We start from the raw sequence: 26,224 nt of genomic DNA on the forward strand, positions 1-26,224 counted from the left end.
GCATTAAATGATGATGATGATGATGATGGTAATGAGGCTGTGTGGTAAGAAACTTGCTTCCCAACCACATGGTTCCAGGTTCAGTTCCACTGCATGGCACCTTGAACAAGTGTCTTCTACTATGACCTCGGGCTAACCAAAGCCTTGTGAGTGGATTTGGTAGAGGGAAACTGAAAGAAGCCCATCCTAGATATGTGTGTGTGTGTGTTTGTCCCCCCCCCCACCATTGCTTGACAACCGATGTTGGTGTGTCTACATTCCTGAAACCTAGGAGTTCGGTAAAAGAGACCGATAGAATAAGTTCTAGTTTTACAAAGATTAAGTCCTGTGATCGACTAAAGGCAGTGGTCCAGCATGGCTGCAGTCAAATAACTGAAACTAGTAAAAGAATAAAAGAATATATATGTAAAAGCGCCTGTGCAGTGTCACGTAAGAGCACCCAGTACACTTTGTAAAGTGGTTGGCATTAAGAAGGGCATCCAGCTTTAGAAATCTTGCCAAATCAGTTCTGGAGTTTGATGCCTCCCCCATCACCACCAGCTTACCAGCTCTGGTCACACCATCCAAATCATGCCAACAAGGATAATGGACTTTAAATGATGATGATGATAGTATATATATATATATACACTACCTGAGTACAACCACTGCCATTATGGCGACGACCAATCTCCCTATTACTACTACCACAACCACCATCACCGCCAACGGTATTGTTACTACTCCCACCGCCACCACTCCTACCTGTACTACTATTCCCACCACCACGACTATCACCGTTACTGCTATCCTCACCCCCAACTGCCTGTAGTACGTCTCTCCCTCTTACTATTCCTGATACTATTATCTCCCACCACTACCATCAGCACTAATTACATGCCTACTCCTCCTCCTCCTCCTCCTCCTCACACATCAGTCTGTAGTTCCTCCACTACCACCACCACCGCCACCACCACCATCTTTGTCTCACTTTCATCACTTTCCTCTCTAATGTCGGTAAGCTTCTGTTTTGGTTTTCTCTTCAACTCATTATTCGCTTCATCTTGACTCATTTTCACTGCTATTACTCTCTCGACACTTTTACTCTCTACTAAATTTATTTATTTAGTTTTAATTATCATTTACTATAATTAATCAATCAGTTATTATTATTTCCCAGAATGTCTAACACTCTGATTCTCAACCATTTCTTTTATTATTATCCACGGACCCCTTTGATTACTGTTTCATTCTGGCAGACCCCATCATAGCCATTCGATATTTAAAAACTAGTTTTATAGATGCTTCTTTCAAAATGTCTATTTTGGTTTTCACTCATTCACGTGTATGTAAAATGGTAGAGAAGTAAACCAAGCTGTTTCTTGCAGCTGAAACATTGGAAACAAAATTTTTCATGACCCTTAAATACTACTGTGGATTCCCAATTTGATATTTCCTTGCGTGTGTCCCCATCACCCACAATCTTATATGAAATCCCCTCCTCAGTTGATACGGACCCCTGTTTAAAAGCAGAAACACTTGTTCCACCTAAGAATATTGATATTGGAGGATTCTTGGCTGGTTTTAAAATGGTTTGATTGCCAGAATGGGAAACTGCAATAATTAAAAAAAGGTAGGACATAGGTAGGCTGAAATATTTTGCGGGGTGGTGGTCATTTAAGGACAGTCATTGTTTACTGTTTCCACCACCAAAAACGTAGAATGGTTAGAACTAAAAACTGAACTAAATCAACATCCTTAACAATAAATTTTAAATCGAGTGTAGAACCGTTTATGTCTATATATATAAATAACCGTCTAAGAAAAATATACGTGTGTGTGAATGTATATATATATATATATATATACATATATATATATATATATATGTGTGTGTGTGTGTGTAAAGAGAGAGAGAGACAAATATACGACAGAGTAATATATATAAACTGAAATGAAATATGTGGTACCATTTTAAGGGATTCTTTTTGTTTGTAAGACTTAGAAAGAATGCCCTATTTTAAGGCTGTCTTACAATATGATATATATCTTGTTGCAGACATGCTGGGGTACCGCCTTGAAGAATTTTAGTTGAGCAAATCAACACCAGTACTTTTTAGTAATGTACATACAGCTTGGTACTTATTTTATCAGGTTATTTCGCCGAACCGCTAAGTTACAGGAACGTAAACTCATCAACACCGGTTGTTAAGCGGTGATGAGAGACAAAGATACATTCATATATGTGATGTATGTATAATGTGTATATATGAATATATACCCATGCAAATGTGGAAAAGGCCATTAAAACCATGATGATGATGATTATGTGTGTAAATATATACATTAATGTTTGATTTTATGATATAACAATTTCAAATTTAAATTGAAGGATTTCTCAATACATTTACTAGAATATGAATTCATTATTCTTTAACAAAAATAGTATTGCCTGTGACTTCGAAGCTTCGGCTATCTTTGCTACTATCAGACTGTCATGCACACACACACACACAAGCTGAGTATCCCGTCGTTACTTGGCATTTTTCACACTAGAAAGCCTTGGCGGACTTTCGGAGTAGCACGCACATATAAGTTTGATTTTCTCCGTTTTGACGGGGATTAAACATCTTTTTTTTCACTGCACCCTTTCAAATTATATTGGGAAGCTTTTTATAAAAAATATTTTTAAAAATTTATAACCCCCCCTCTTCCTCTTGTGGATCAATTTTGTCAAATTTTTTTCTTTTGCATTATGCACTTAAAATAATGGAAGATGCCTTTTTGGTAATATGATTTTTTTCAAACCCCCTTTCTTCCCCACCCTGAGTACCAATTTTGGCCTTTTTTTTTCATTATGCACTTGACAGTGAGAGAAGCCTTATCAGTTAAAAGAAATTTTGGGAAATCAGTGATCACCATTACAGTTTCCACTTCATTTTCAAACAGAAAATGAAATGTAATTTAAAAACATAGTGAAATTTTTTAAAATTCATCCCCCCCTCCGTCACATAAATCTTAAAATGTTAACTATTTTTCAAATTTTTTTTTGACAATCATAATTTTTGAAATACAGACAATCCTAATCTGCAATTTATTTCTGTTTATAATTTCAGAATTATATTCAGCTGAAAAGGTGTATGATTTAAGGGAGGTTTAGCTGTTGTTTCTAACACATCCTACGATCACCTGGTACCTTCCTAATTTCTTTGTCACTCATGTGCTGATGTCTTTCAATATTTTTCTCACCATAAACACATTTTATGGAATAATGATGCTGATGTGACAGTTTGTTTAGCTCAGGCTGGGATTTAAGCAAGAACCCCAAAAAATTAATAATTTAAATTTTTAACCCTCACCCCAAACCAATTGATTCTGTGTGTGTGTGTGTGTAAGAAAACTATTTACTGACAGATAAGTATGCTATCAAAATAAATTATCTTTTAAATACCTTTTTAAAATCACTCCATCACCCTAATGAAATTCCTTACACACATGCATGCACACACATACGCATTCAATGTGAACAATATACTTATATAGGGAGTGAGAGTGAGTGATAAATTTATAGAGAGGGGGAAAATTTATAATGAGAAAAGAGAAAAATGAAAGAGATGGACAAAGAGAGAGAGAAAAATCTTTTCTGTTGCTGTCACAGATTTTGAAATGTTAAACTTTAAAATTTGGTGCATTGATGTACCTTTTCATGCTGAATTTGTTTTTGTTAATCATTTATTGCAGAAAAATTTTAGAAAAATGTTACAGAGATTTAAAGTTTGATCATTTTTACCCAATCAGAAAACTGGATTTGTGCAATAATAGTCATGATGAAATGCAAGTAAACGTTAGAAGACAAGGTTTTAAACAATTACATCATATCAAGAGAGAAAGGGAAGGATAGCATGTGTGAGAAATAATACATATACAGAGAAAGAGTGGGTTAAATACATATAGAAAGAGGAAGGTGTAAAAGAGAGACAGCCTGATGGTGATAGAGAGTAGGAAATTTGTCAATCTAAAAGTTGGCTGTATTTCTCATAGCAAATTATATATTTTGATTATTATTTATGGACATCCTTCATTTTGGAACATAGTTTTGGAAAATCAAATTCGTTTTTCTCAAGGATGCATCATTTCAGAACCTTTGGCTGGTGCCACATATAACACACTGATGCTCATGTCACATAAAAAGCACCCAGTTACACTCTGTAAAGTTAGGAAGGGTGTCCAACTATAGAAACCATGCCAGAACAGATGACAAAGCCTGGTATGGCCCTCAACCTTACCAGCCCCTGTCAAACCATCTAACCCATGCCTGCATTGAAAATGGACTTTAAATGATGACGTTATATATATAGTGTGGTTGTATAGAATAATCTACACACCTTAAAAATGATATAAAGATGTCTTTTAATATTATCAATCAATATTTGAATAATTTATTGTTGGTTAATAAGAAAGTGAATAAAAACTCCCCAAACATGGCTAACCCACCTCATTTCAAGGTATTTCGGGTTAGGATTAATTCTGCCCTCAAACCCCAACAACAGCTATCTTTTACCTGTTCCCCACTTCTAAAATATCCTATTTTTTCAATAAAAACCTAAGGTTTACAAGAAAATAGAATAATAATTGTTTTGATATTAAAAAATTATTTGAAATAGGTAAAATAAATTTAAGATTTCCTGAAGAATTGGTAACTGAGTTTTTTTCTCCTGTCTAGATGACTAAACCACATCTATTTAAATAATGGCTCCCACCTTGAGGTTCTTATCCTCAGACAGTAACTCCTTCAGTTAATAGTCAGTGCTACTATACTTATTACTATTAAGGTGGCAAGCTGGTAGACTTGTTAGCATGCCAGACAAATTTCTTTGTGGCATTTCTTCTTTGAGTTCAAATTCCAGTGAGGTCGACTTTGCCTTTCATCCTTTCTCCATTGATAAAGGAAGTTCATCAAACTCTGGGCTTGATAGAATTGAAATTACTCCGCTCCTCCAAAATTGCTGGCTTTTTGCCAAAATTTGAAATCCCTATTATCAAAGCAGAGTGAGCAGGTAGAATCGCTGCTGCACTGGATGGAATGCTGCTAGACATTTTAGCCATCTTTACATTCTGAGTTCAAATTCTGCTGAGGTTGACCTTGCCTTTCATCCTTTCAGGGTTGATAAAATATGTAGCAGTTGAGTACTGGGGTTGATGTAAGCAATTTAGCCCCTTTCCTGAAATCGCTGGCCTTGTATCAAAATTTGAAACCAATATTCAAATGGAAAACATCTGCAAGCTTCTGATACAATATGAACCCATTGATGAATGGGCCTGATGCAGTTTGATACCCTATTTTGTCTTGGCCTGCTGGGACTCATTGTTTCAATATTACAAGATATTCTCACTCATGTTTTCTTTTTCATTTCTTTTTTAGGCAAATATGAAGTATTCAAATAAAATTAAGATGGAAGCAGACCCTGGGAAATCAGAAGTTGATTTTTCAGAATACATGTGGATGGGAGAGGAAGGTGTAGAGAACTTTGATCGGCAGGTAAACTGGCTTTTATTTATGTTCTAATTTTTTAGATGGAAATTCAAAATAATTATTGCATCCTTGCTTTTGTCTAATATTCTACCTATTTCACTAACATAGCTGGTGATAGAAGCTTGTACACATCGTCATCATCATCTAACATCTGTCTTTGATGCTGGCTTGAGCCAGATAGTTTGACATGATCCAGTGAGCCAGAGGACTGCACTGAGCTCCATTGTCTGCTTAATAGATTTAAAATGAGATGAACTACTCCACACAGGACACAACATACAACTAGTAGTCAGAGACTGGTCTCAGATCTTACAAAGTGGACCAACACACAGATGGTCTATGAAGCACTGATATTTTATCATCATAGATAAAACATAGTGATACAGACTGGATAATCAGAAGACCTTTGTCCGCTATTTGGTCCGATACAATTGGAAATTTTTTGAAGAAATCCCACAAATGTGAGCTATTTCAAATTCTGAATGGCAGTGATATGTAGAGGGGGTGGAGCAAGAGTCTAGAGGATTGGTGTTGAGATTTGTTATTAATATTGTATGTCTAGTGAAGGATTGTTTTGACATTCAAATGTTCTCTGTAAAGTCAACAACGCTAGGTTTTGTTGTACATTTTTGGCCTCATCATTAATAATATCTATTTGTAATTCTGAGGTAAATTAGTGTATGTGTGTTTAATGAATACTAATTAATTAGACACACACTAATTACTAGCCAAAGTTGGCATTGGTATCCTTTTGTCTGCAAAAAGCTATGGAAATGCATCACTGATATTTCTATCTTTTAGAGTTTAGTAAAAAGGAGTAGCTGTGATCTATACAATAGGTTTCCCCTTCCCAGCAAGGATTCTGTTATTTGAGGGATTGGCAAGTCCCAAATAGTTCTATATTGATGTTGCTATGGAAATTTCCTGAGCAATTCAGTGTAGAAGACTGGCTTCAAAACTCCAGTTTCAGATTTCATCACATGGTTTATTCTTTTCTCCAATTATTAAAAAACTAGAAAGAAGTTGGCATAACTTCCTGTGAAAATCAAGTCAGTGTCACACCCCATCTTTACTCTTTTTATCACCCTCACCTTCAGTTTTCTTCAGCTATTTCTTGTTACTCAAATTTCACAACTGTAACTTAGCCAAAAGCTGAAATGAAATGATTCACAGAAAGGAAAAAGAAATCTTCATATAAAATGTTTATTACATTCATTTTATGTTTTACTATATTTATATATTATATAGGGCTTCCATCAGTCAAAGGTGACCCTATGTATGTGTACACATGTATGCACATACATGGACAAAATATTTTTCAAGAATTCTATCAGTTACCCATGCAAGTTTCTCTCTTTCTCTAAGGAAAAAAATTGTTAACTTGGACTGGTGCAGCATGACACCAGTGTCATCTCGGATGTTCCTGTCAGAACACAAATAGATGAATCAGACACCACAAGACATTTTGCTTGACACTCTAACAACTCTCCCAATCTACTGTTCTGGATTGGAATGTTTTTTTTTTTAATCCTGAAAGAACGAAACGTAAAGTTGACCGTGACAGGATATAAACTTGGAGAACAGAAAGTCAGAACAAATGCCATAAGACATTCTCCTCACCACCCAAATGGCTTTGTCAACTCTTATTACATGTTTATATTTGAGAGCAGGTTGCAACATTTCCCTTAAAGTATTGTCTCATGTTTTTAGTTCAAATCTCACTGATTTGGTCAAGTATTCAGGCCATATTGAAATCAATTTAATTATATTCTCGTTCAATGATTTCTCCCAATGTGTTGTTTTTCCTTTATAATTTGACAGAAATAGAATAAACCCAATATTTTTCTTTATCTTGAATTGTCCAACATTTAGGTCGAGAAAGAAATCCTTGAAGAAATCTTGAAGGAAGGGCACTGGTGGCTCTTCTCATCAGGGTCTCAGCTAAAATCTGAATTGAATACAACAGATCAGCTAACTTCTCTACCCATCACAGAAGAGCAGGTAATTTTTATTTCATCCCACCTCTTACACAGAACTATGACGATGATGATGTGTAGCAGTTTGCCTGATTCTTATTTCAGCGTTTGGATTTGCAATTTCCATTACACTTTTGTTTTCCATCTTTTAGACTCAGTTGTTGTTTAACCACAGGTCAATCCTGGTTGAGTGGATTAATGGTAACACATTTCATTCATGATTATTCCTGAACAAGTGTATCTATGACTACATTATCCAATGTATTCTTCCCATTTTTAAAAGAATAGAGTATTTGACCATATGGAGGCCCCTATACTAAGACAGCTACAGCAATTGTATTGGGTATGACATTGAACTGGGTCTACGACCCTGTTTCATTCATTTCATTTCATTTACATTTAGCTTTCATCCTCATCCTCATTTAACGTCCATTGTCCATGCTGGCATGTGTTGGATGGTTTGTCTGTGGCTGGCAAGATGGAAGGCTGCACCAAACTCCAGTCTCATTTGGCATGGTTTCTATGGCTGGATGTCCTTCCTAATACCAACCACTCCAAGAGTGTACTGAGTGCTTTTATGTGCCACCAGCATGGGTGCCATTTGCATGACACCGGTATCTGCCACAACTGTGATTTTGCTAAGCTTGATGGGTCTGGTTCTCAACATGACATAATGCAAAAGATGTCAGTCATTGCATCCGTGAGGCCCAATGCTCAAAAGTTACTTTTTACTTACCAGTTATATGGCACCAGCATCAGCCACAGCTATCATTTCACTTGGCTTGAGGGTGTCTTCTCAAGTACAGAATATCACCAAAGGTCTTGGTCACTAGTCATTGCCTCTTTAAGGCCCAGAGTTTGAAGATCATGTTTCACTACCTTGTCCCATGTCTTTTTGGGTTTACCTCTACCACAGGTTCCTTCCATAGTTAGAAATTAGCATTTTTGTACACAGTTGTCCTCATCCATATGCATCACATGGCCATACCAGCACAGTCATCCCTCTTGCACACCACATCTGATGCTTTTTAGGTCCAACTTTTCTCTCAAGACACTTACAATTTATCAAGCATGCACACTGACATTACACATCCAGCAAAGCATACTGGCTTCATTTCTTACAAGCCTAAGCATGTCCTTGGCTGTCACAGCCCATGTTTCTCTGCCATGTAGCATAGCTATTTGCACACAGGCATCAAACAATCTGCCTTTCACTCTGAGGGAGTGACCCTTTGTTGCTAGCAGAGGTAGGAACTCTCTGAACTTTGCCCACCTTATTCTTATTCTCACAGCTATGCTCTTGGAGCATCCACCTCCACTACTAACTTGGTCACCTAGATAATGGAAGCTATCAACTACCTCTAACTTACCCCACTGGCAGTTGATGCAGTCTATTTTCTGTACATTTTTGGTGTTTATTGTACCTGTGCATCTTCCACATACAAAAGCTATTTTCCTTGTTAACTTCCTCTGATATTGTTGCACCTTTTATGTGTCCAAAGTTTACACCGGGTACACCTGATAGGGATTCAGCAATAAGAGGAAGGTCATCAACATAGAGGCAGCCTGTCTTAAATTCCTGTGTTATTGCCTGGTAGACTGTGATGCACAAGAAGGCGCTGAGCACCGTTCCTTGGTGAGCTCCTACTTGTACCCTGAATTCTTCACTGTACTCTTTGCCAACCCTCACCTTACTGGTAGCATCCCTGTACAAGGCTTGTACAGCTCTCACTAACCACTCCGCTATCCCTAGTTTCCACATTGACCACTAGATAAGGAATCAGGGGATCCTGTCAATAGTTTTCTCCATTTCAACAAAAGCCAAGTACAGAGGTTTATCTTTGGGTAGGTATTTCTCCTGCAGCTGCCTTACCAAAAATATAGCATTAATGGTGCTTCTCCCTGGCACAAAACCAAACTGCATCTCATCTAGACTAACTCTCTCCCTAATTAGTTGGGCTATGACTCTTGCCATAACTTTCATCACCTGATCCAACAGTTTGATACCTCTGTAATTATTTCTGTCTAAAGTATCACGTTTACCTTTGTAGCAGTTGACTATGTTGCTGCTACACCAGTCACTGGATATGACTCTTTCCTGAACCACCTGATTTACAATACAAGTGATTAGACCATAACCCACACCGCCAGATATTTTAAGCAACCCATTAATTCTCCATGCTCTGCAGTCTTTCAAAATTGCATTTCCAAACCTCTATATCTATAAATCCAGTTGTGATCAATAGTATGAACTCCTATCTGCAGCTATTCGTAGAAAAACTTACTAAACTAACTCTGTCTGTGATCAAATTGCAATGTAATAAGAACTTTTACTGCAACACCTAGTGTACCTCTGTATTAGTTAGAATACCCCTGATTAACTCTGTTTCAAGTTATTACTAAATTTTTGCAGCTGGAACCCAAACACTATTTCTGACTTTGTTACGCAATGACTAGAAACAGAGCATATTTTCTAATACTTATCCTGTCCCCAAATATTGGTTTTTAATTCTGGCTCAAGACCAGCAAGGGGAATTACAACCGTGTTTCGTGGTCTGCTACCACAACAGCTCCTTTATAGGATCTAGTTAGCTCAAGACATCATGAGGAGGAACCACGTCTGGTTTTGGCCCCTACTCCTCTACCGTTTTGACGTGGTAGGGCCCCCCCCCCTTTTTTTGGAGGTGTCTTCAGCCCTGGTGTTGGGTGCATGTCTTCTTCTTTCTTCTGTTCCCTGGCCTCTTCGATGTATCGTCAGCAAGTGTCAGTCAGTGACTGACTGTCTTGTCAAATTTTTCCCTTTAAATACCTGCCACATAGGCTCCAGCAGGCAGCCCCAGCAAGTTGTCACATGACACTGTCTCACCTTAACTGACTAGTGAAGGCACGTAGTTTTAGCCCACGCTTTTTCTAAACGACCATCACCTGTCAGTCAGCGAAGCTGATTCAGTCACCTTGTCTCACCTAATGATGTTATTTCCCGTCGGCGTGTTTATGACTTTCAAGCCATTTTCGGGTTCCCGCTTCAGCCATATATAGAAGCTGGCTTTTTCGACCGCCTCCTGTACTCTCCTTATTAGTTTACACAGCTCGGGGCTAGAAAAAACAAATCTTCTTTTGAAAAGCGTTGTCATTTTCTTTTTAATGAAGCCTCTAGCCCCCACTGCCAGGTGATAATATTCGACATTCCATGCCTGTTCTCTGCATTCTTCGATTAGCTTTACATACCTCTTCTCCTTTTGTTCCTCTGCATTGCCGATGTTCTCTTTCCAAGGTACTGTCAGTTCTAGTAAAATTCCCATTCTCCGGTCTCTGTTCCATAGAACTAAATCCGGTCTTTTTGTTGTTTTTATTAGTGGAAATATTACTTGTCTTTCCAAGTCCATGGCCACCTCCGTTCCATCTTTCGTCTATCTCGTATACTTTACTTGTCGGCCTGGTTTTATAACCTTTTCCCTCCTTGTAGAAGTATACTTTCCTGCGCTTTTCTACTTTTGGGTACTCTCCCCTATTGTACCTCTCGATCTTCTCCTTGAGTGCTGCACTTATGACGCCGATTACTTGATTATGCCGCCATGTACATCTTTCAAGTGCTAGTCTGCAACTTGACAGAACATGTCTAACTGTCGCTTTCTCTCCGCATCTACACTCATCGGTTGTTTTTATGTTCCACCGGACTAAGTTCGCCGGTGAGGGTAGAATGTCGAAGGTAGACTTGATCAGGAAGGATGTTCTTGCTTGTTCCCAAGCCCAAAGTTCCTTCCATGATATTCTGCGGTTGATCACATATTCCTCCCATCTCAGGCACTGTCCCTGTTGACTGCATTGCACCAAATATACATTTCACCTTTCTTCTTCCTCCTTTCTCACTTCATATACCACTGCCTCTTTCATCTCTTTTACACTGCTCTTGCAAAATGGCCTGAAATTTTGCGACCCTAGGCCGGTTCTAGCTTCTTGCGTCGCTCCGACTATATCTGCGTGCCTTAGTTTTCCGATCGCCCTGTTTACTGCCTCTTCCACCTTCCATTTCCTCCCTGTTCATTCCTTTGGAGGGTTTTCCTGGATGCTCTGATCTTTTGAATACCTTAGCATCATTACTGTCCTTGCCTTTCCTGCTTTATATTCTTCGGCGATTGATGTTATTGGTAGTTGCAGCACAGGTATTCCATATAGTGCAGTTGTATTCAGGGGTTTCGGCAGACAAAGCCATTTTCTGATAAACACACTGCATCTTTGCTCCATCCTTTCTACTCTACTCGAGGCTATTTTGTACATTTGCAATGGCCACATTATTCTTGGGTACAGCCCAAATTGCAGTATCCAACATTTGAATTTTCCCGGCAACGTTGTTCTGTCAATTGCCTTTAATCCTTGTTCTACTAACTCGTGTGTTTCTTTCCCTTGCTTCTTATCATTTAATAAATCTCTATACCATCTGCCGAGAATCTTTTTTGGGTGGGGTGCTAAGATGATTGCATTGACCCCCAGGGCTTTACTGGTACTTATTTTATTGACCTTGAAAGGATGAAAGGTAAAATTGACTCCAGCAAAATTTGAACTCTAAATGCTGTAGTTTTGTCTTGAGTTCTACAAAAGACAAGTTATTTTTCATCTCTGGCTTACAAGTCTTGTACTTTATTGGGGTCCTACCCACTTTACAGTGGCTTTGTACAGTGTATGTGGACTGTACGGGAGGGTACTTTAAATATACGTTTACTGTATTTGAAGATATGTTATTATTTAAGGAAGGAGGTGGCCTAAACCAACCCTATGCCTCTGCTATGCTGACATCCTTGGAAATGGAAAAGTTGCCTGTGTTGATGAAATAACATGATTTTAACTGTTTAGCATTCAGTGTTGATGAAATACTTTTTTATTCAATTTTTGAATTAATCTTACATTATCTTGTAGCTTTAAAATTTTGATGAGGTATCTGGTTATCTTTAGAATGATTTTATAGATTAGGTGTGAGAGGCCAGATTTGACTAGTTTAAATGCTAAAGAGTTAGAGCTAATAATAACTCTTAGTTAGTTAGTTAATTTGGCTCAAAAGCAAATAGCAAGGCCATGTAGGGGGACATGGAGTTAAGTACAGGGTGGTGTTCATGTAAAGAGTTCAGGCCACTTGAGGTCCAGGGAGGCTTTGAACAAAGCGGTCGTCGGCATCTTTACCATCTCGTCTGGCAGCTTGTTCCACGGATCCGCAACCCGGACGGAGAAAGCTCCTCTCCTCCGATTGAGATGAAATCGTCGCAGGTAGAGCTTTTCGGAATGACCCCGCAGCCGACGCTCTGGAGCAGGAGTGAAGAACAGCTCTTTCGAGAGGTTACACTTTCCGCTTATGATGTTGTGGGCGAGAATGAGATCTCTACGGCGGCGGCGTTTCTCAAGAGAATAAAGGTCGAGCGTCCTCAGCCTTTCTTCGTAGGACAAATTTTTGAGACCATGAACCATGCGGGTAGCCAGCTTCTGGACTCTTTCGAGATGCTGTATGTCTTTGAGGAGATAAGGAGAAGAGGCTTGAATCCCATACTCCAATATGGGTCTCACCAGCGTGACATAGAGTGGTAGGAATATGGCTGCTGTGAGCATTCCGAATGACCGTTGAATCAAGAACAGAATTCCGCGTGCTTTGTTGGCAGCATGGACGCACTGGGCCGAAGGCGAAAAGGAGGAATCCACCAAGATACCTAGGTCCTTTACCTGATCGGTCCTCTCCAGCAGCAGACGACCCGGTTCGAAATCAAGTTGAGTTGCAGGAGTAGAGCCGACAGGCAGATGACAGCACTTCGACACGTTCAGACACAGGTCCCAATCGTTAGACCACTTCCAAATTTGGTGGAGGCATCAACGAAGATCCTCTATATTACCGCGAGGAGTGACCAGTTTGATATCGTCGGCAAATAGAAGGGTGTGTTGCGTGAGGTCGTCGGGCAAGTCATTTATGAAGACTAAGAACAACAAGGGCCCAAGCACTGAACCTTGAGGCACGCCACTGCTCGCACTGGAGACGTCGGACCGCGAACCATTAACTTGGACTTGGAAGGAGCGATCTGAGAGGAAGGTACCAACCCATCGTACAATATCCGGATGGAAACTATATGCTTGAAGCTTGACAAGCAATAGGCGGTGGTTTACCGAGTCAAAAGCTTTGGCAAAGTCCAGTAAAACGATGTCAACAGCATCACTATCATCGAGGATGCGCGTCACCAATTCTTCCATTACTAGTAAGTTGGTCAAGCATGATCTCTTCGGCACGAAGCCATGTTGGGAATCAGAGATAGAGGCTGTGTTTAGGAGGTGGAGCATCATACTTTTCTTAAGGATGGTTTCGAACATCTTGCTGATTATTGATGTAAGGGAAAACGGTCGGTAGTTAAGCGGGTCTTCGCGGCTCCCTTTCTTGAAAATTGGGCAGATTATCGCTGTTCTCCAGTCTGCAGGTATAACACCCGTCGCCAATGACATATTGAATAGTCGCTTTAAGGGCTCGCAGATGACCGGAGCCAACGCTTTGATAACCCGTGGGTGTATGCCGTCAGGGCCGTGACCCTTGTTGACATCGAGGCCTTGAATAACACGTTTGACTTCGTCCTGCGTGATGACCAATCGAAGCATTGGAGGTACCGATCTATCAAATGGAGGGGGTTCACGACCATCATCATCATCATCATCATCATCATCATCATCATCATCATCGTTTAGCGTCCGCTTTCCATGCTAGCATGGGTTGGACGGTTCTACTGGGGTCTGTGAAGCCAGAAGGCTTCATCAGGCCCAGTCAAATCTGGCAGTGTTTCTACGGCTGGATGCCCTTCCTAACGCCAACCACTCCGTGAGTGTAGTGGGTGCTTTTTACGTGCCACCCGCACTGGTGCCAGACAGAGCTGGCGAACGGCCACGAACGGATGGTGCTTTTTATGTGCCACCGACACGAGGGCCAGGCGAGGCTGGCAACGGACACGAAACGGGGCGGTGCTGGCAACGGTCGCGAAACGGAAGGTTCTCTTACATGCCACCGGCACTGGTAACACATCTGCAATTTCCATTGATCGATTTCGATTCTGATCCTCACTTGCCTCAACGGGTCTTCACAAGTAGAGTTTCGACATGCCACCAGCACTGGTAACACATCCGCAATTTCCATTGATCGATTTCGATTCTGATCCTCACTTGCCTCAACACATCTTGTTTGAAAATAGTTGAAAAAGCCTCGGCAAATAATTGACTCTGTTGATAAGGGTCCTCAATCGATACGCCTGTTGAGTCTACCAACGTTGCAATCTGGTTGTTCAAGCGGGAATTCCGCTGGACATGGGCAAAGAAGGTTTTTGGATTGCTACTGGCATTTGCCGCGATTTTGTATTCATAACTGAAGCGTTCTTTCTTTTCGATTTTCACGGCTCGGTCTCGTGTTTTGTACACCTCAAAAGCTGCAGTCGAATCCAGATTTTTTAATTCAGCCCAAGCAATATCTCTGAGTCAACGTTCTCATTTAACCCTCTTCGTCACCCAGGGCTTGTGTTTCTTCCTCTTGGGAAGCCCAACGGGAACTGCTTGGTCAGTCAAACAGATTACATATGCTTTGAGGGATGACCATAGTTCGTCAACTGAGGACAACGTCATCAGGGATCGCCAGTCCAGAAGCGCGGAAGCCTCGGTTAGAATTTCTAGATTAATTGCAGAGAAGACTCTACGTGGCAGCGAAGTAGTCGTGGGCGCAGAAAAAGTTGTGTGCATGACAAACTTCAGGACTGCATGATCACTCTTGGCAAGAGGGGTGCACACAGATACGTCTGACACTGATCTTGGATAGCGGGAGAATACCAGATCAAGCATAGATGGCTGCTGCCCAGGCCGATGCCTTGTCGGATATTCAACATGTTGTGATAGAAAACAATCTTCAGCCACGTCAAGAAGGGCCTGGCCGAACCGGGAAGATGTTGTACAAATTGATGCGGGCCAATCGATCGTGGGAGCGTTGAAGTCTCCTAGTACCAAACAGTCATGCGAAGCTGAAACGAATCTTATCGCTTCGAGTAAATGAGCATCGTCCTGGGGGTCGGCAAGAGGCGGCCTGTAGACAGCCAACACGGGCAGGCAAAACTCAGATAGGCTCAGCTTGCAATAGACGGCATCGAATTTTGTTGTAGGCTGAGCATTAGTGGGTAGAATACCGCTGGACGGTTTGTGCTCAGACTTAACATACACATCAACACCTCCATCTCGCCTTTTTCCTCTGTCACACCTGAAAAGGACGTAGCCCTGCAGGTGGATTTCTGAGTCCTTTACTGCTGGAGTCAGCCAAGTCTTGGTGATAGCTATCACATCAGGGGAGTCACGTATGGCCAGTGTAAATAGTTCACTGAACTTTGGGAATAAGGAGCACGAGTTGGTGTAGACGATGCTGAGCTGTGAAGTCTGAGGGGCAGGAGTTGGGGAACAAGCAGAATAAGGGGTATCAGATATAGCATCGTTGACGGGGGTATCAGCTTCACTTCGATTTTCCCTCACATCACTTTCCCTGTCAGCACTACAGCATGGGACCAGAGGTAGGACTTGATTATCTGTCCATCTTGGATTCGTAAACCCTTCTCTCCCATTTGTTTCCTCATCTTTAGTTCGGATATCAGGTTTCTCCGGCGAATTCTCTCTCTTAGTGAGTATTCCTCGCGAAAACCCATATTGGGGTCCTCCCAGGCATGCGTCTGAGCTCTGTTCAGAAAGACTGAAGCCTCCCGATCAGAAGAAAAGATTACCCTTATTGGGAGTGGTCTAGTATCTGCGGTTGGGTTCGCTTGGAATCTTCCTAGCCGAGCGACCTTAAGGACACTGACCTTTTCGTTCACAGAGAACAATTCTCCAACCAAAATGGAAACAAAATTAATGTCATCTTTTAGGCAGTTTATGCCTGTATCACGGGTGGATTCAGCTTTACCGTAGATTATTGCTGATCTTGAGTGGGAAAAATGTTCTCTACTATGAGCTGTGGTATTCGATTCTTCATTGGAGGATTTCGAAAGGGTGGTTTCATAGCCATCGGACTTATGTCGGCCTGTGGGGTCGATCGGAATGGGTTTAGTGGTCATAATTTTCCCGCCTGGTTTGGAACTGCACTGCCTCTTCTTCGGTTTGGGGGAGCGCCACTCCCCAGATGAACTCGCATCGAGATCGTTCAGATTTATAAAGGGAACAGTATATCACTGGTACCCCCAAACACATAAATACTATAAAGAATTTCCATTGTCCTTCAACTTTAATAATTGAGCCAATCAAGGAGCTTCTGTTAGAAATAGCAAACAAACTATTTAACACGAAACCTTACTAGAAGGACTGATTGGATAATGTAATCGTAAACTAGACTACCCGCGACTCGTTGGGTCACCAATAGTTCGAGCGATCCAAAAGAATCATGTATCTTGGTAATCCGTGGTCCAACTTACACGAAACTTGTATTCATATGAATATCCGATTCATAATATCTTCTGCCTCTGTCTCTTTCTCTCTGTTCTGCCAGATGCTCAGCCCTTGCCATATCAGTCACATTGATTCCTCTATTTGCATACCTTTCCTGATCTTGGGTAAATATTTCGTAAAGAACCTGTTTGTATTTCATCATCATCATCATTTAACATCAGCTTTCCCTGCCGGCATGAGTTGGACGGTTTGACTGAGGACTGGTGAGCCAGAGGCTGCACCAGGCTCAATCTAGTCTGGCAAAGTTTCTACAGCTGGATGCCCTTCCTAATGCCAACCACTCTGAGAATGTAGTGGGTGCTTTTCTGTGCCACCAGCATGAGGGCCAGTCAGGCGGTACTGGCAACGGCCATGCTCAAAAGGTGATTTTACATGCTACCTGCATGGGAGCCAGTCGGGTGGCACTGGCAATGACCACGCTCGAATGTTGTTTTTCACGTGCCACCAGCACATGTGCCAGTAAGGCAATGCTGGCAACAATCATGCTCAAATGGTACTTTTTACGTGTCACCGGCACGGGAGCCAATCCGTGGCCCTGGCAACGATCATGCTCGGATGTGCTTTTAAAGTTCCACTGGCACCAGTGTGAAATAATTTTTTCCACAGGTTTTTGCGAGTGCATTCAACATATCTCACCTCCAAACCCACTGCAAGCCACTTTCTTTTGGAAAAGAAAGGGGGAAGGGGATGGGATACCTCTGAGTTTTCCACCAAAGGAGTTTTGTTTAGCAATTTTTTTTTCTTTTCCAGGTTATTTCGCATACTTTCAATGAATGTTTCATTGAAATCACATGTAAACGGCTCCTTTATTCAGAAAGAGGAAAGATTTGGCTGCTATTTATAGCATACCTTGCTACCACATAAACAGCTGTTACATGGTAGCAGATCGTGCTAGAAATAGCAGCCAAATTGTTCCTTTCCTGAGAAAGGAGCTGATTATGCATGATTTCGATGTCACATTCTTTGCAAGCATGCAAAATAACCTGGAAAAGAAAAAAAGAAACCTGTGAAACAAAACTCAGTTGCTGGGAAACTTTGAGTTTCCCAGGAAACTCCAAGGTTGGAGGTCAGATATATTGAATGCACTCAAAAAAACCTGTGGAAAAAAATTATTTCACACCGAGGTATGAACGGGTCCTTTATGAAATATTTACCTCACATTCACTTTAAAATGTTTCTAAATGATTAAAATATTGTGTTTAACAAAAGCAAAAATAGAAACATTTACTGTAAAACAACTCGTATTTTTTCATTGGCAAATTAAAGTCACTAACACCTTTGTCCAGGTCATGAAGTTTGTCTTCAAAAGACAGAAGGCATTGATCATAATGTCTCTAATCAAAAGGTTAAAGTTTCTTCCCTTTCAGGGTTATATTATTTTCGGAGTATTTTCCCATTATGCACTGTTTTAGGTATTTAATGAACACTCTCCCGCCCCAATATCTCATGAATCCATGGTCCAATTGTTTTATTCCATTTGTATTCACTTCTCAGGGTTACCTTAATTCATAGTATCTTCCTATTACATGCCAGTTTGGCTGTATTAAATGACAGACAAGCAAGCAATCAGAGAGCTTTAGGAGTATATAGATAAACTAGATCTGAATTAAAGAGATGGTCATGGTTATAGAGCCTTTGATCAGAAGTCAACCTAATCAGGGCTAACTTAGAGCTTCTTTGACAATCTTAATAAAGTTTTGTTTCTTTATCAGAATTGAAATGTCTGTGTTTGATATTTTGTCTGTGGCTAATAATCATAGCATGTTTGGTTTTCAGTTGGAATGGAATCGCCTGCAAGAAGCCTATGAAGAAATGTTAAATGAGAAGCAACAACCCAGTTCATTATCAAACAGTTGTCTTACAGAAAGATTCAATGACATTCATTTATCGACTCCACTCACAAAAGAACAGGTATTTCTCTTAAAAGAAATCTATTTGATAGTCTGATCATTTGCCTGAACTTCTTAGATGGAGTACTAATAATGGTTTCAAATTCTGGTACAAGACCAGCAGTTTGAGGGCAGGAAGTGAATCAATAACATCATCATCATTGTTTAACGACCATCTTCTATGCATGCATGAGTAGGACGGCTGACAGGAGCCGGCCAGGTAGAAAGACCACCCAAGGCTACTGTGTTTGTTTTGGCAGGGATTTTGTGACTGGAAGCCCTTCCTAACATCAACCACTCCATAGAGTGGACTCAGTGCTTTTTATTTGGCACTAGCACAGGCAAGGTTAGTTTTAGTATGATTTTTTACAGCTGGATGCCCTTCCAAACGCCAACCATGTTACAGTGTGGTCTGGATGCTTTTAACATGGCAGCAGCACTGGCAGGGTAACCAAGTAACTCACAAAACAAGTAATTATGAGAGGGGCAGAGGCATTTGAAGGGCAGAACTTGTATCATAGGATGAACGGTTAGAGTGTTAGAAAGGGACAGAGAGACAGAAGCAGGTGTCTTTCCACAACAGAGGGGGCATTAAAGGGGGTGATGAAAGGTTAGAGTGCAACAGGGAAATAGAGAGGCAGAACTAGGTGTCTTGCTATAGAGGAGGTACACAGTTACCCAGTGAGAGAGAGAGAGGTACAAGAAAGGGGCCAGAAACAAGTGTGCTGATGTAAAGGAGATACTTGGTTACCTAGACAAGAAAAATGAGAAGGAAAGAGATAGAGAGAGTAGGAAACCGCAAAAGTGGGGGAGAGAGCAGAAGAGAGATGGTGTATTGCTGTGGTATACTCACAGGAATATGAGTGTAGAACCTGGTTAGAAAAACAGTGTGTGAGAATTGGGGGTGTGGGGAGCAGTGATACAGTGAGCAGGGCAAGAAAGGGGATTGGAAAACAATCATAATTTATGAAGAGGAAATGTGAGGAAAAGAAAGATGCAGTTTAGAAGTGTAGTTTGATTTCTTAGAACCTCATATCTCTAAACATTTCGGTCCACTGTCATTTCCTCTGTGAGCCCCAACATCCCAAGATCAGTCCTTACCACTTCATCCTGTCTTCCTGGATCTCCCTCTTTCACAGGTACCAGGCACTTCTGTATACAGCTGTCTTCACTCATACACATCACATGTCCAAACCAACGCATCCTCCTCTCCTGCATGCCATATTTAGTATTAATATTACTAAAAGAAATAAGGTAGTGAGCTGACAGAACTGTGACCACACTGGCCAATATTTCTTGACTCTACATTCTCAGTTCAAATGCTGCGGGGTTGGGGGGGGGGTCGACTTTGCCTTTCATCCTCTTGGGTTTGATAAAATAAGTACCGGTTGAGCACTGGGGCCTCAACTTACCTCTCCCCCAAAATCACTGGCCTTGTTCCTTTGTTTGTAAATTCCTAAATTACTAATTCAACTGTATATACACAAAAACTATGCTAACACAAGTATATGTTTTGACTTTTTGACAAAAAACTCCCAAAACTTCTCTTTTTGATTTGGTTTTCTTTTTGTGATATTTTTATAATTTTTGTATTTTTTCATTTACTTTATTTTATTTCTTATATTTCAGATTGCAAATAGTCGGCTAAATCCAAATGCTCCAGAGTTTATTCCTTCCACTGGCTTTTAGCATAAGCTGATGTCCGTTTAACCTGTTCTCCATATTACTTTTGGCAGCTTTGTAACTTGGGGTTGATGTTTGGATGTTTTAACAAATATGGTCTGAAAGACAAAGAAGAAAAACGCCAAAACAGTGAACTGTATTTGGTTGATTTTGTTTCCAGCAACAAAAAGGCAACTAGTTGGAATTGATTTACAAAAGGAATAAAACAAGATGGGTGGGTGGGTGGGTGTGTTTGTAGTTTTGGGGTAGATTTTAGACATCAATGAAATAATCCAGTTTCAACCCTGCCACTTCATATCAATATATTGAATTTATTTTGCAATTGATGGAGACTTTATTTTCATTCTTTTTTTTTAACTGTTTTAGTAAAATATTCTTTGACTTACACACACAAACACACACTCACACATATTCAAAATAGAAGCAAAGTAAGATAAGAGGATGATATTTCCAAAATTGCTGTATATTTTTGTTTCCAGTTTTCCACTTCCAATTACTCCATTTTTGGAATAAAGTTTCCTTAACTTTACATTATATACATAGAGTAGAAAGTTTACATCTATGTATGTATGAATATATATATATATATATATATATATATATATATATGTTTCACTCTCTGTTTAATCACTGCCATTTATTCACTACTGTAGATGTAATCAAAAGTTCTCTTTAAGAAGAAAAAAATCTTATAACTCTAATCTTTCTTTAATATCTTGTTAGAAACTATTTTTTTCCGAGAAAATGAAAATGCAACTCATGACTTAGCATTTTTTTCACTTTATTTTAGTTCTTATATTCTGTTCTCTCTCTCTCTCTCCCTCCTCTCTCTCTCTCTCTCTCTCTCTCTCTCACACAGTACTGCACAGGTATCCATGGCATATTGTGGCTGCAGAAAGAGGCTGATCTGCACATTATAAGCTACTTTGCATGTCATTTTATAAAAACAGGAAAATATGAAATAAATATAGTTTTAAAAGTGTTGTGTAAGTATGTGGGTGGAATATTTAGTATGCTGAACTTTTTATAAGATTAACTGCAGCATTATTTTATAAATTAAATGCAGTTTATTTAAATTTAGTTTGTAAAAATTGTGCCTAAAAATGTAAACCAATATAGTAGCATGTTCTGGTTATTTATGTCCCAAACATGTCATTTCATTCAAATTGCAGATATTCTAATATTCTTATAAAGAATAAGAGCTTTTTTTTTATGGATCTCCTTGATCTTTTGTTTTGGCAGGATGGTTGCTAATGTTTTGACCTATTTAAAGTTAAATAATTCGGCATCATTTTTACATCACTTCTGTTCTCATATTAATTGTAGCAAACCTAATAAAGTTTATATTTTCCTTTGGTTTTTATCCTAAAGCCTAAAATTTGTTTTTTCTATTTCTTACAAACTTTAAATTTAGCATTTATCAAAGTATTTTGTTTGCTTTTTTCCTATTTCTTTTCATACAAATATGATAACCTTCTGGGTCACTTTTAAAATGTTTCATATTGGAAGTTGGTGATAATTTTCCAGAAATGGTTGAATGACAAGGTACCTGTTCCTGGTTTACATTTTGTGTCTTGCTTCAGCTCTCTATGTATCAAGTTCAATTCCTGCCAGTTAACTTTATCTTTCCTCCCTCCATGTTTTCATAAATAACAATCAGTAATACACTTGGGGTGATTCACTCAAATCTTCACTTATGAAACCTGGCTCAGGATCTCAAAAGTAATCATTAGCATTGTCAGAGAAAACTCCATTTAGTTCTTAAATAGTTGTATTGAATTCCAGTAATTTTTCAGTGGAGCAAGCAATACATTCCATTTTGATTAAAATTTTCCATTTTCTTTGATGTTAGGAAGGGCATCCAGTTGTAGAAACTCTGCCAAATCAGATTGGAGCCTGGTGCAGCCTTCTGGCTTGCCAGCCCTCAGTCAAACCGTCCAACCCATGCCAGCATGGAAAGTGGACGTTAAACAACGATGATAATGTTGATGTTTCCACTTTCGTATTATCTCAGATTTTAACTTCCTAAAACAACCAACTATAATGTAGTAAAATACCTTTTTTTAAAATTTCAGGTTAGACTGTCGATATGTTGTATAAGATTTTTTTGTGTGTGAACCATAATTTACATTAAAAAAAAAAATTCCTGACACCATTAATTGATAATAATATTGTGTTAACAAATTCAATGATTAATGTACAATAATGGGAAATGTTTGTACATGTAAGACCAGATTGTAATATAGATTTTAGTTTGCATGTTTTCTAATGAAATATACTGGCTGTCTTTCAGTTATTTGAAAATAAGTTGGAAGCATTTAGTCTAATAACTAACTCCATTCAGCCTTACCTTTCATCCTGCCAGAGACGAGTACCAGTCAAATTCTGGATTCGTCCAATTTAAATCCTTCCTCCAAATTTCTGACCTTCTACCTAAATTAGAAACATTATATAGAACATGACAGCTTCATACTTGGCATAGGATGGAAAGGTTTTCAGTTAGATTTTCTCATTTCAAAATGGATAGTTTTGATAATTTTGAACCAAAGAATTGGATGTGATCTCAGATGTGTTAGTGCTTATGACGAGTTATTTTAAGGGACCAGTACTCAATAGTTAGGGGATTGTGAAAATAAAAACTAATTTCAAGTTCTTGTCTTCCTTTTTATAACAGATTATTCATCTAAATTTTTTCTTAAAAATATCAAATTTAATTAGTGGAATGTTTTTTTTTTCCCTTCTCTCAGCTCTCACCTTATTCTGCTCTACTTCAAAATGTAAACCTACATTTTTTTTTCCTGTTTCATAAGAAAGAAATTGTTTTTGTCCATTTGCAGAATTGTCCAGTTTTCTGTCCTCTCATAAAATGTTCAGCTCCCCATCTTTTTTTTTTCCACTTTAGCCCTTATTTTTAAAAATATTTAGAAAATTTTGTAATTTGACTGTAGGTTGGGTTTATTTTTCATCCCATTGATATTGATCTCAATCACAAATATTTTCAAAACCACTGCCAATTACACTGTTTATGTTATTAGGAATTGTGTTGATCTCAAATCTTGTTGCATTTAACTGCTGTTTACTTGAGCAGTTTAGAACATCTTGTTGCAAATAAATGCTCTCTGCCGTAGGATTTTGATTCCAATGCAGAGTAGCTGCACTTAAAATACCTTTAGAAAAGGTATGAACTCCACAACATATATCTATTCATAACTACATAATTTTAACTTAGTTTGTAAAAAGACAAAAACATCAAATGAGAGAACTTTAAGTATTCTGTTGATGATTCCAATTTGAATCTAGGAGACACTTTTCAGATAGATTTATATTTTTAAAAAAATGTTTGTGTAGTAGCTAAAGGTGATTTACTGATCTTCCTACATTTACTTTTAAATTTAATAAATTTTGTTAATTTGGTTTATAACAAGGCGCAGTGAACTAACAGAAATGATAGCGCTAGTTTCTGTAAACTTAGATCTTAAAGAGTGGGACTGAAGTATATCTCCCTGTAATATTGGTGGAGATTCATCTTTAACAAAACAAACAAACAAGGTCTTATGCCTAATCCAAAAAGTAATCTATTGATCAAGACAGGTGAGTGCCTGAAAGAATGAACAAAGCTGTTGGCAAGTTGAGAATCATTTTGATGCTTGAAACTAATTGACTGAAATGACTTTTCAATTTTTGAGAAACTCCACACAATACCATTTCCATACTTTAATGTGTAGACTTGTGCCTAAAAAAATAAATATATTAACTGGCAATAATTTCTTTTAATACTAAAGTTATTCTAAACACAGGAATCATGAGTTGAGAATGGTTATTATAAAATCTCCAACCATCTGAATTTGAAGTTTATCTCAGTAACACACTAACACTTCAAATATGAAGAATTTATGGATTTTTCTCTTCCTTTTAAGCTAATGTCTTAAAAAGATATTTACTGTGTTCCAGAAAATGTCTGCAATATTTTCTCTCTCTTTTTACCTCTTTAACTAATGTACTTTGGTAGAAATGATGGTTTAATATTTCATGTAATTTATTTGTTAATAAACATGTCTCATAAATGGTATGGTGTTGTTGATTACTTAATGCAAGGGTCAGGTGTGGTATGGAGGCATGTGTCATGCAGTGTGGCAGCATTCACCATTTGCTGGTATATTCTGGGGTCCTGTTGGGCAGAGTCACAGTCAGTCCTCATCTGTGAGTACAGTACAGCAAAGAAAATATTCTCGTTTTTCTAAAGGTTGGATATTATGGTTTACTTAATTTAATGTAAATAAATAAAGCAATGAATGCTCCACAAACTGTTTCTTCTCTTTTAAGTTTAAGATTTATCAAATTTAAAATATTGAATAAATTTGTCTTAATTCAGTATCACATGCCTTTTGCCATTTGTATTTGGTTCTTTGAGCATTAAACACTGACTTCTACTATGATGATAATAGTCTATAAGAGATGGCTTTGGGCATATTTGGATCTCATCAGCAAAACAATATAATAATGTTAGTTTTCTTAAATGTATTATTTGTAACTTCAGTGTATCAGACATCGAAGGTCTCAATTTATTTAACCTGTTGCAGTGTTTATTTAGTATTGGCCATTATTACACACTAACTAGCTTATCAATATTGGATCGACTTGTTCAGTTGATTCTATTCCCAGTTACATATATTGCAACACTTGTATATGCAGCATTGCAAGCTAACAAAGCATTTGATTTTTATACAGTAAATAGGTGGTGGTGGTGGTAGCCAATCCTTCTGTGATGGCCATTTTAGGCATTATGCATCCATTACTATATCATTAGACAGCTGGAGTTGAGGGAGATTTGACTGCTGTTACAAGGAGAGTGGACAATCACTGGTTTGTGTTAGCAGTGGTCAAAATCACTATCTTTTGTTCTTTTTCTTATTAGTTTGTGAGAAAAATTAGAAAATTTTTCACTTCCTATGAGTGAAACAAGTTTTTGTTGCAAGAAATCTGAACATGGAAGTATTTGTAAACTGACATAATTATAGAAGTCGACATATCAGTCATTAAACATGTTAAATCTGACAAACGACAGTGAAGCAGTCCTTGCTGGATGGCTGCCAGTCTCTATCAATGAGAGGATATCTCACTGACTTACTTTGTCAATCAAATGGATTCCATAGAGCAGCTACAATCTCTTTCTCTTTTTACTTGTTTCAGTCATTTTGACTGCAGCCATACTGGAGCACCACCTTTAATCGAGCAACTCGACCCCAGGACTTATTCTTCGTAAGCCCAGTACTTATTCTATCGGTCTCTTTTGCCGAACCGCTAAGTGACGGGGACATAAACACACCAGCATCGGTTGTCAAGCAATGCTAGGGGGACAAACACAGACACACAAACACACACACACACACACACACACGGACTGAACCCAGAACCCGGAATCATGTGGTTGGTAAACAAGCTACTTACCACACAGCCACTCCTGCGCCAATGCTTCTAATTTTATATAATGTACTTAACAACTACCCAGTCTAAAATTATAAATATTAATTATTCAGTTCAATATAATCATATTTAATTTAACATCCATCTTCCCTGCTGGTATGGGTTGCATAGTTTGACAGGAACTGGCAAGCTGAAGCGCTACTCCAAGTGCCATTGACCAGACCACCTTGAGCAAGAAACAATTTTTTTGACATTCACAC

At 38.8% G+C, this 26,224-nt stretch overlaps 1 protein-coding gene across 2 annotated transcripts; it reads left to right on the forward strand.

Annotated features, from left to right (window-relative positions):
• The first annotated feature begins 848 nt into the window (after positions 1-848).
• Positions 849-24,327, forward strand: LOC115232627 (polyadenylate-binding protein-interacting protein 2). 2 transcript variants are annotated; one of them, XM_029802620.2, is made up of 5 exons: positions 857-996; positions 5,402-5,518; positions 7,385-7,513; positions 18,745-18,879; positions 20,487-24,327. In XM_029802620.2, exons 1-5 carry the CDS (start codon positions 877-879, stop codon positions 20,544-20,546), a joined length of 561 nt encoding a protein of 186 aa, XP_029658480.2. In that variant the 5' UTR covers positions 857-876; the 3' UTR covers positions 20,547-24,327. The 2 variants fall into 2 exon arrangements, with proteins under 2 accessions (XP_029658481.2, XP_029658480.2); XM_029802621.2 differs by lacking the exon at positions 18,745-18,879 and having other exon boundaries at positions 849-996.
• Positions 24,328-26,224: the final 1,897 nt, after the last annotated feature.

Source organism: Octopus sinensis, linkage group LG2 (assembly GCF_006345805.1).
Source record: "Octopus sinensis linkage group LG2, ASM634580v1, whole genome shotgun sequence".
Classification (NCBI taxonomy): domain Eukaryota; kingdom Metazoa; phylum Mollusca; class Cephalopoda; order Octopoda; family Octopodidae; genus Octopus; species Octopus sinensis.

Excerpts from the sequence above, each read along its gene's own strand:
- LOC115232627 (XM_029802620.2), top strand. The coding sequence starts at position 877 with ATGCCTACTCCTCCTCCTCCTCCTCCTCCTCACACATCAGTCTGTAGT. Across the intron at positions 997-5,401 it reads CACTTTCCTCTCTAATGTCG|GCAAATATGAAGTATTCAAA; the intron begins GTAAGCTTCTGT and ends TTTCTTTTTTAG. Across the intron at positions 18,880-20,486 it reads CTCCACTCACAAAAGAACAG|ATTGCAAATAGTCGGCTAAA; the intron begins GTATTTCTCTTA and ends CTTATATTTCAG.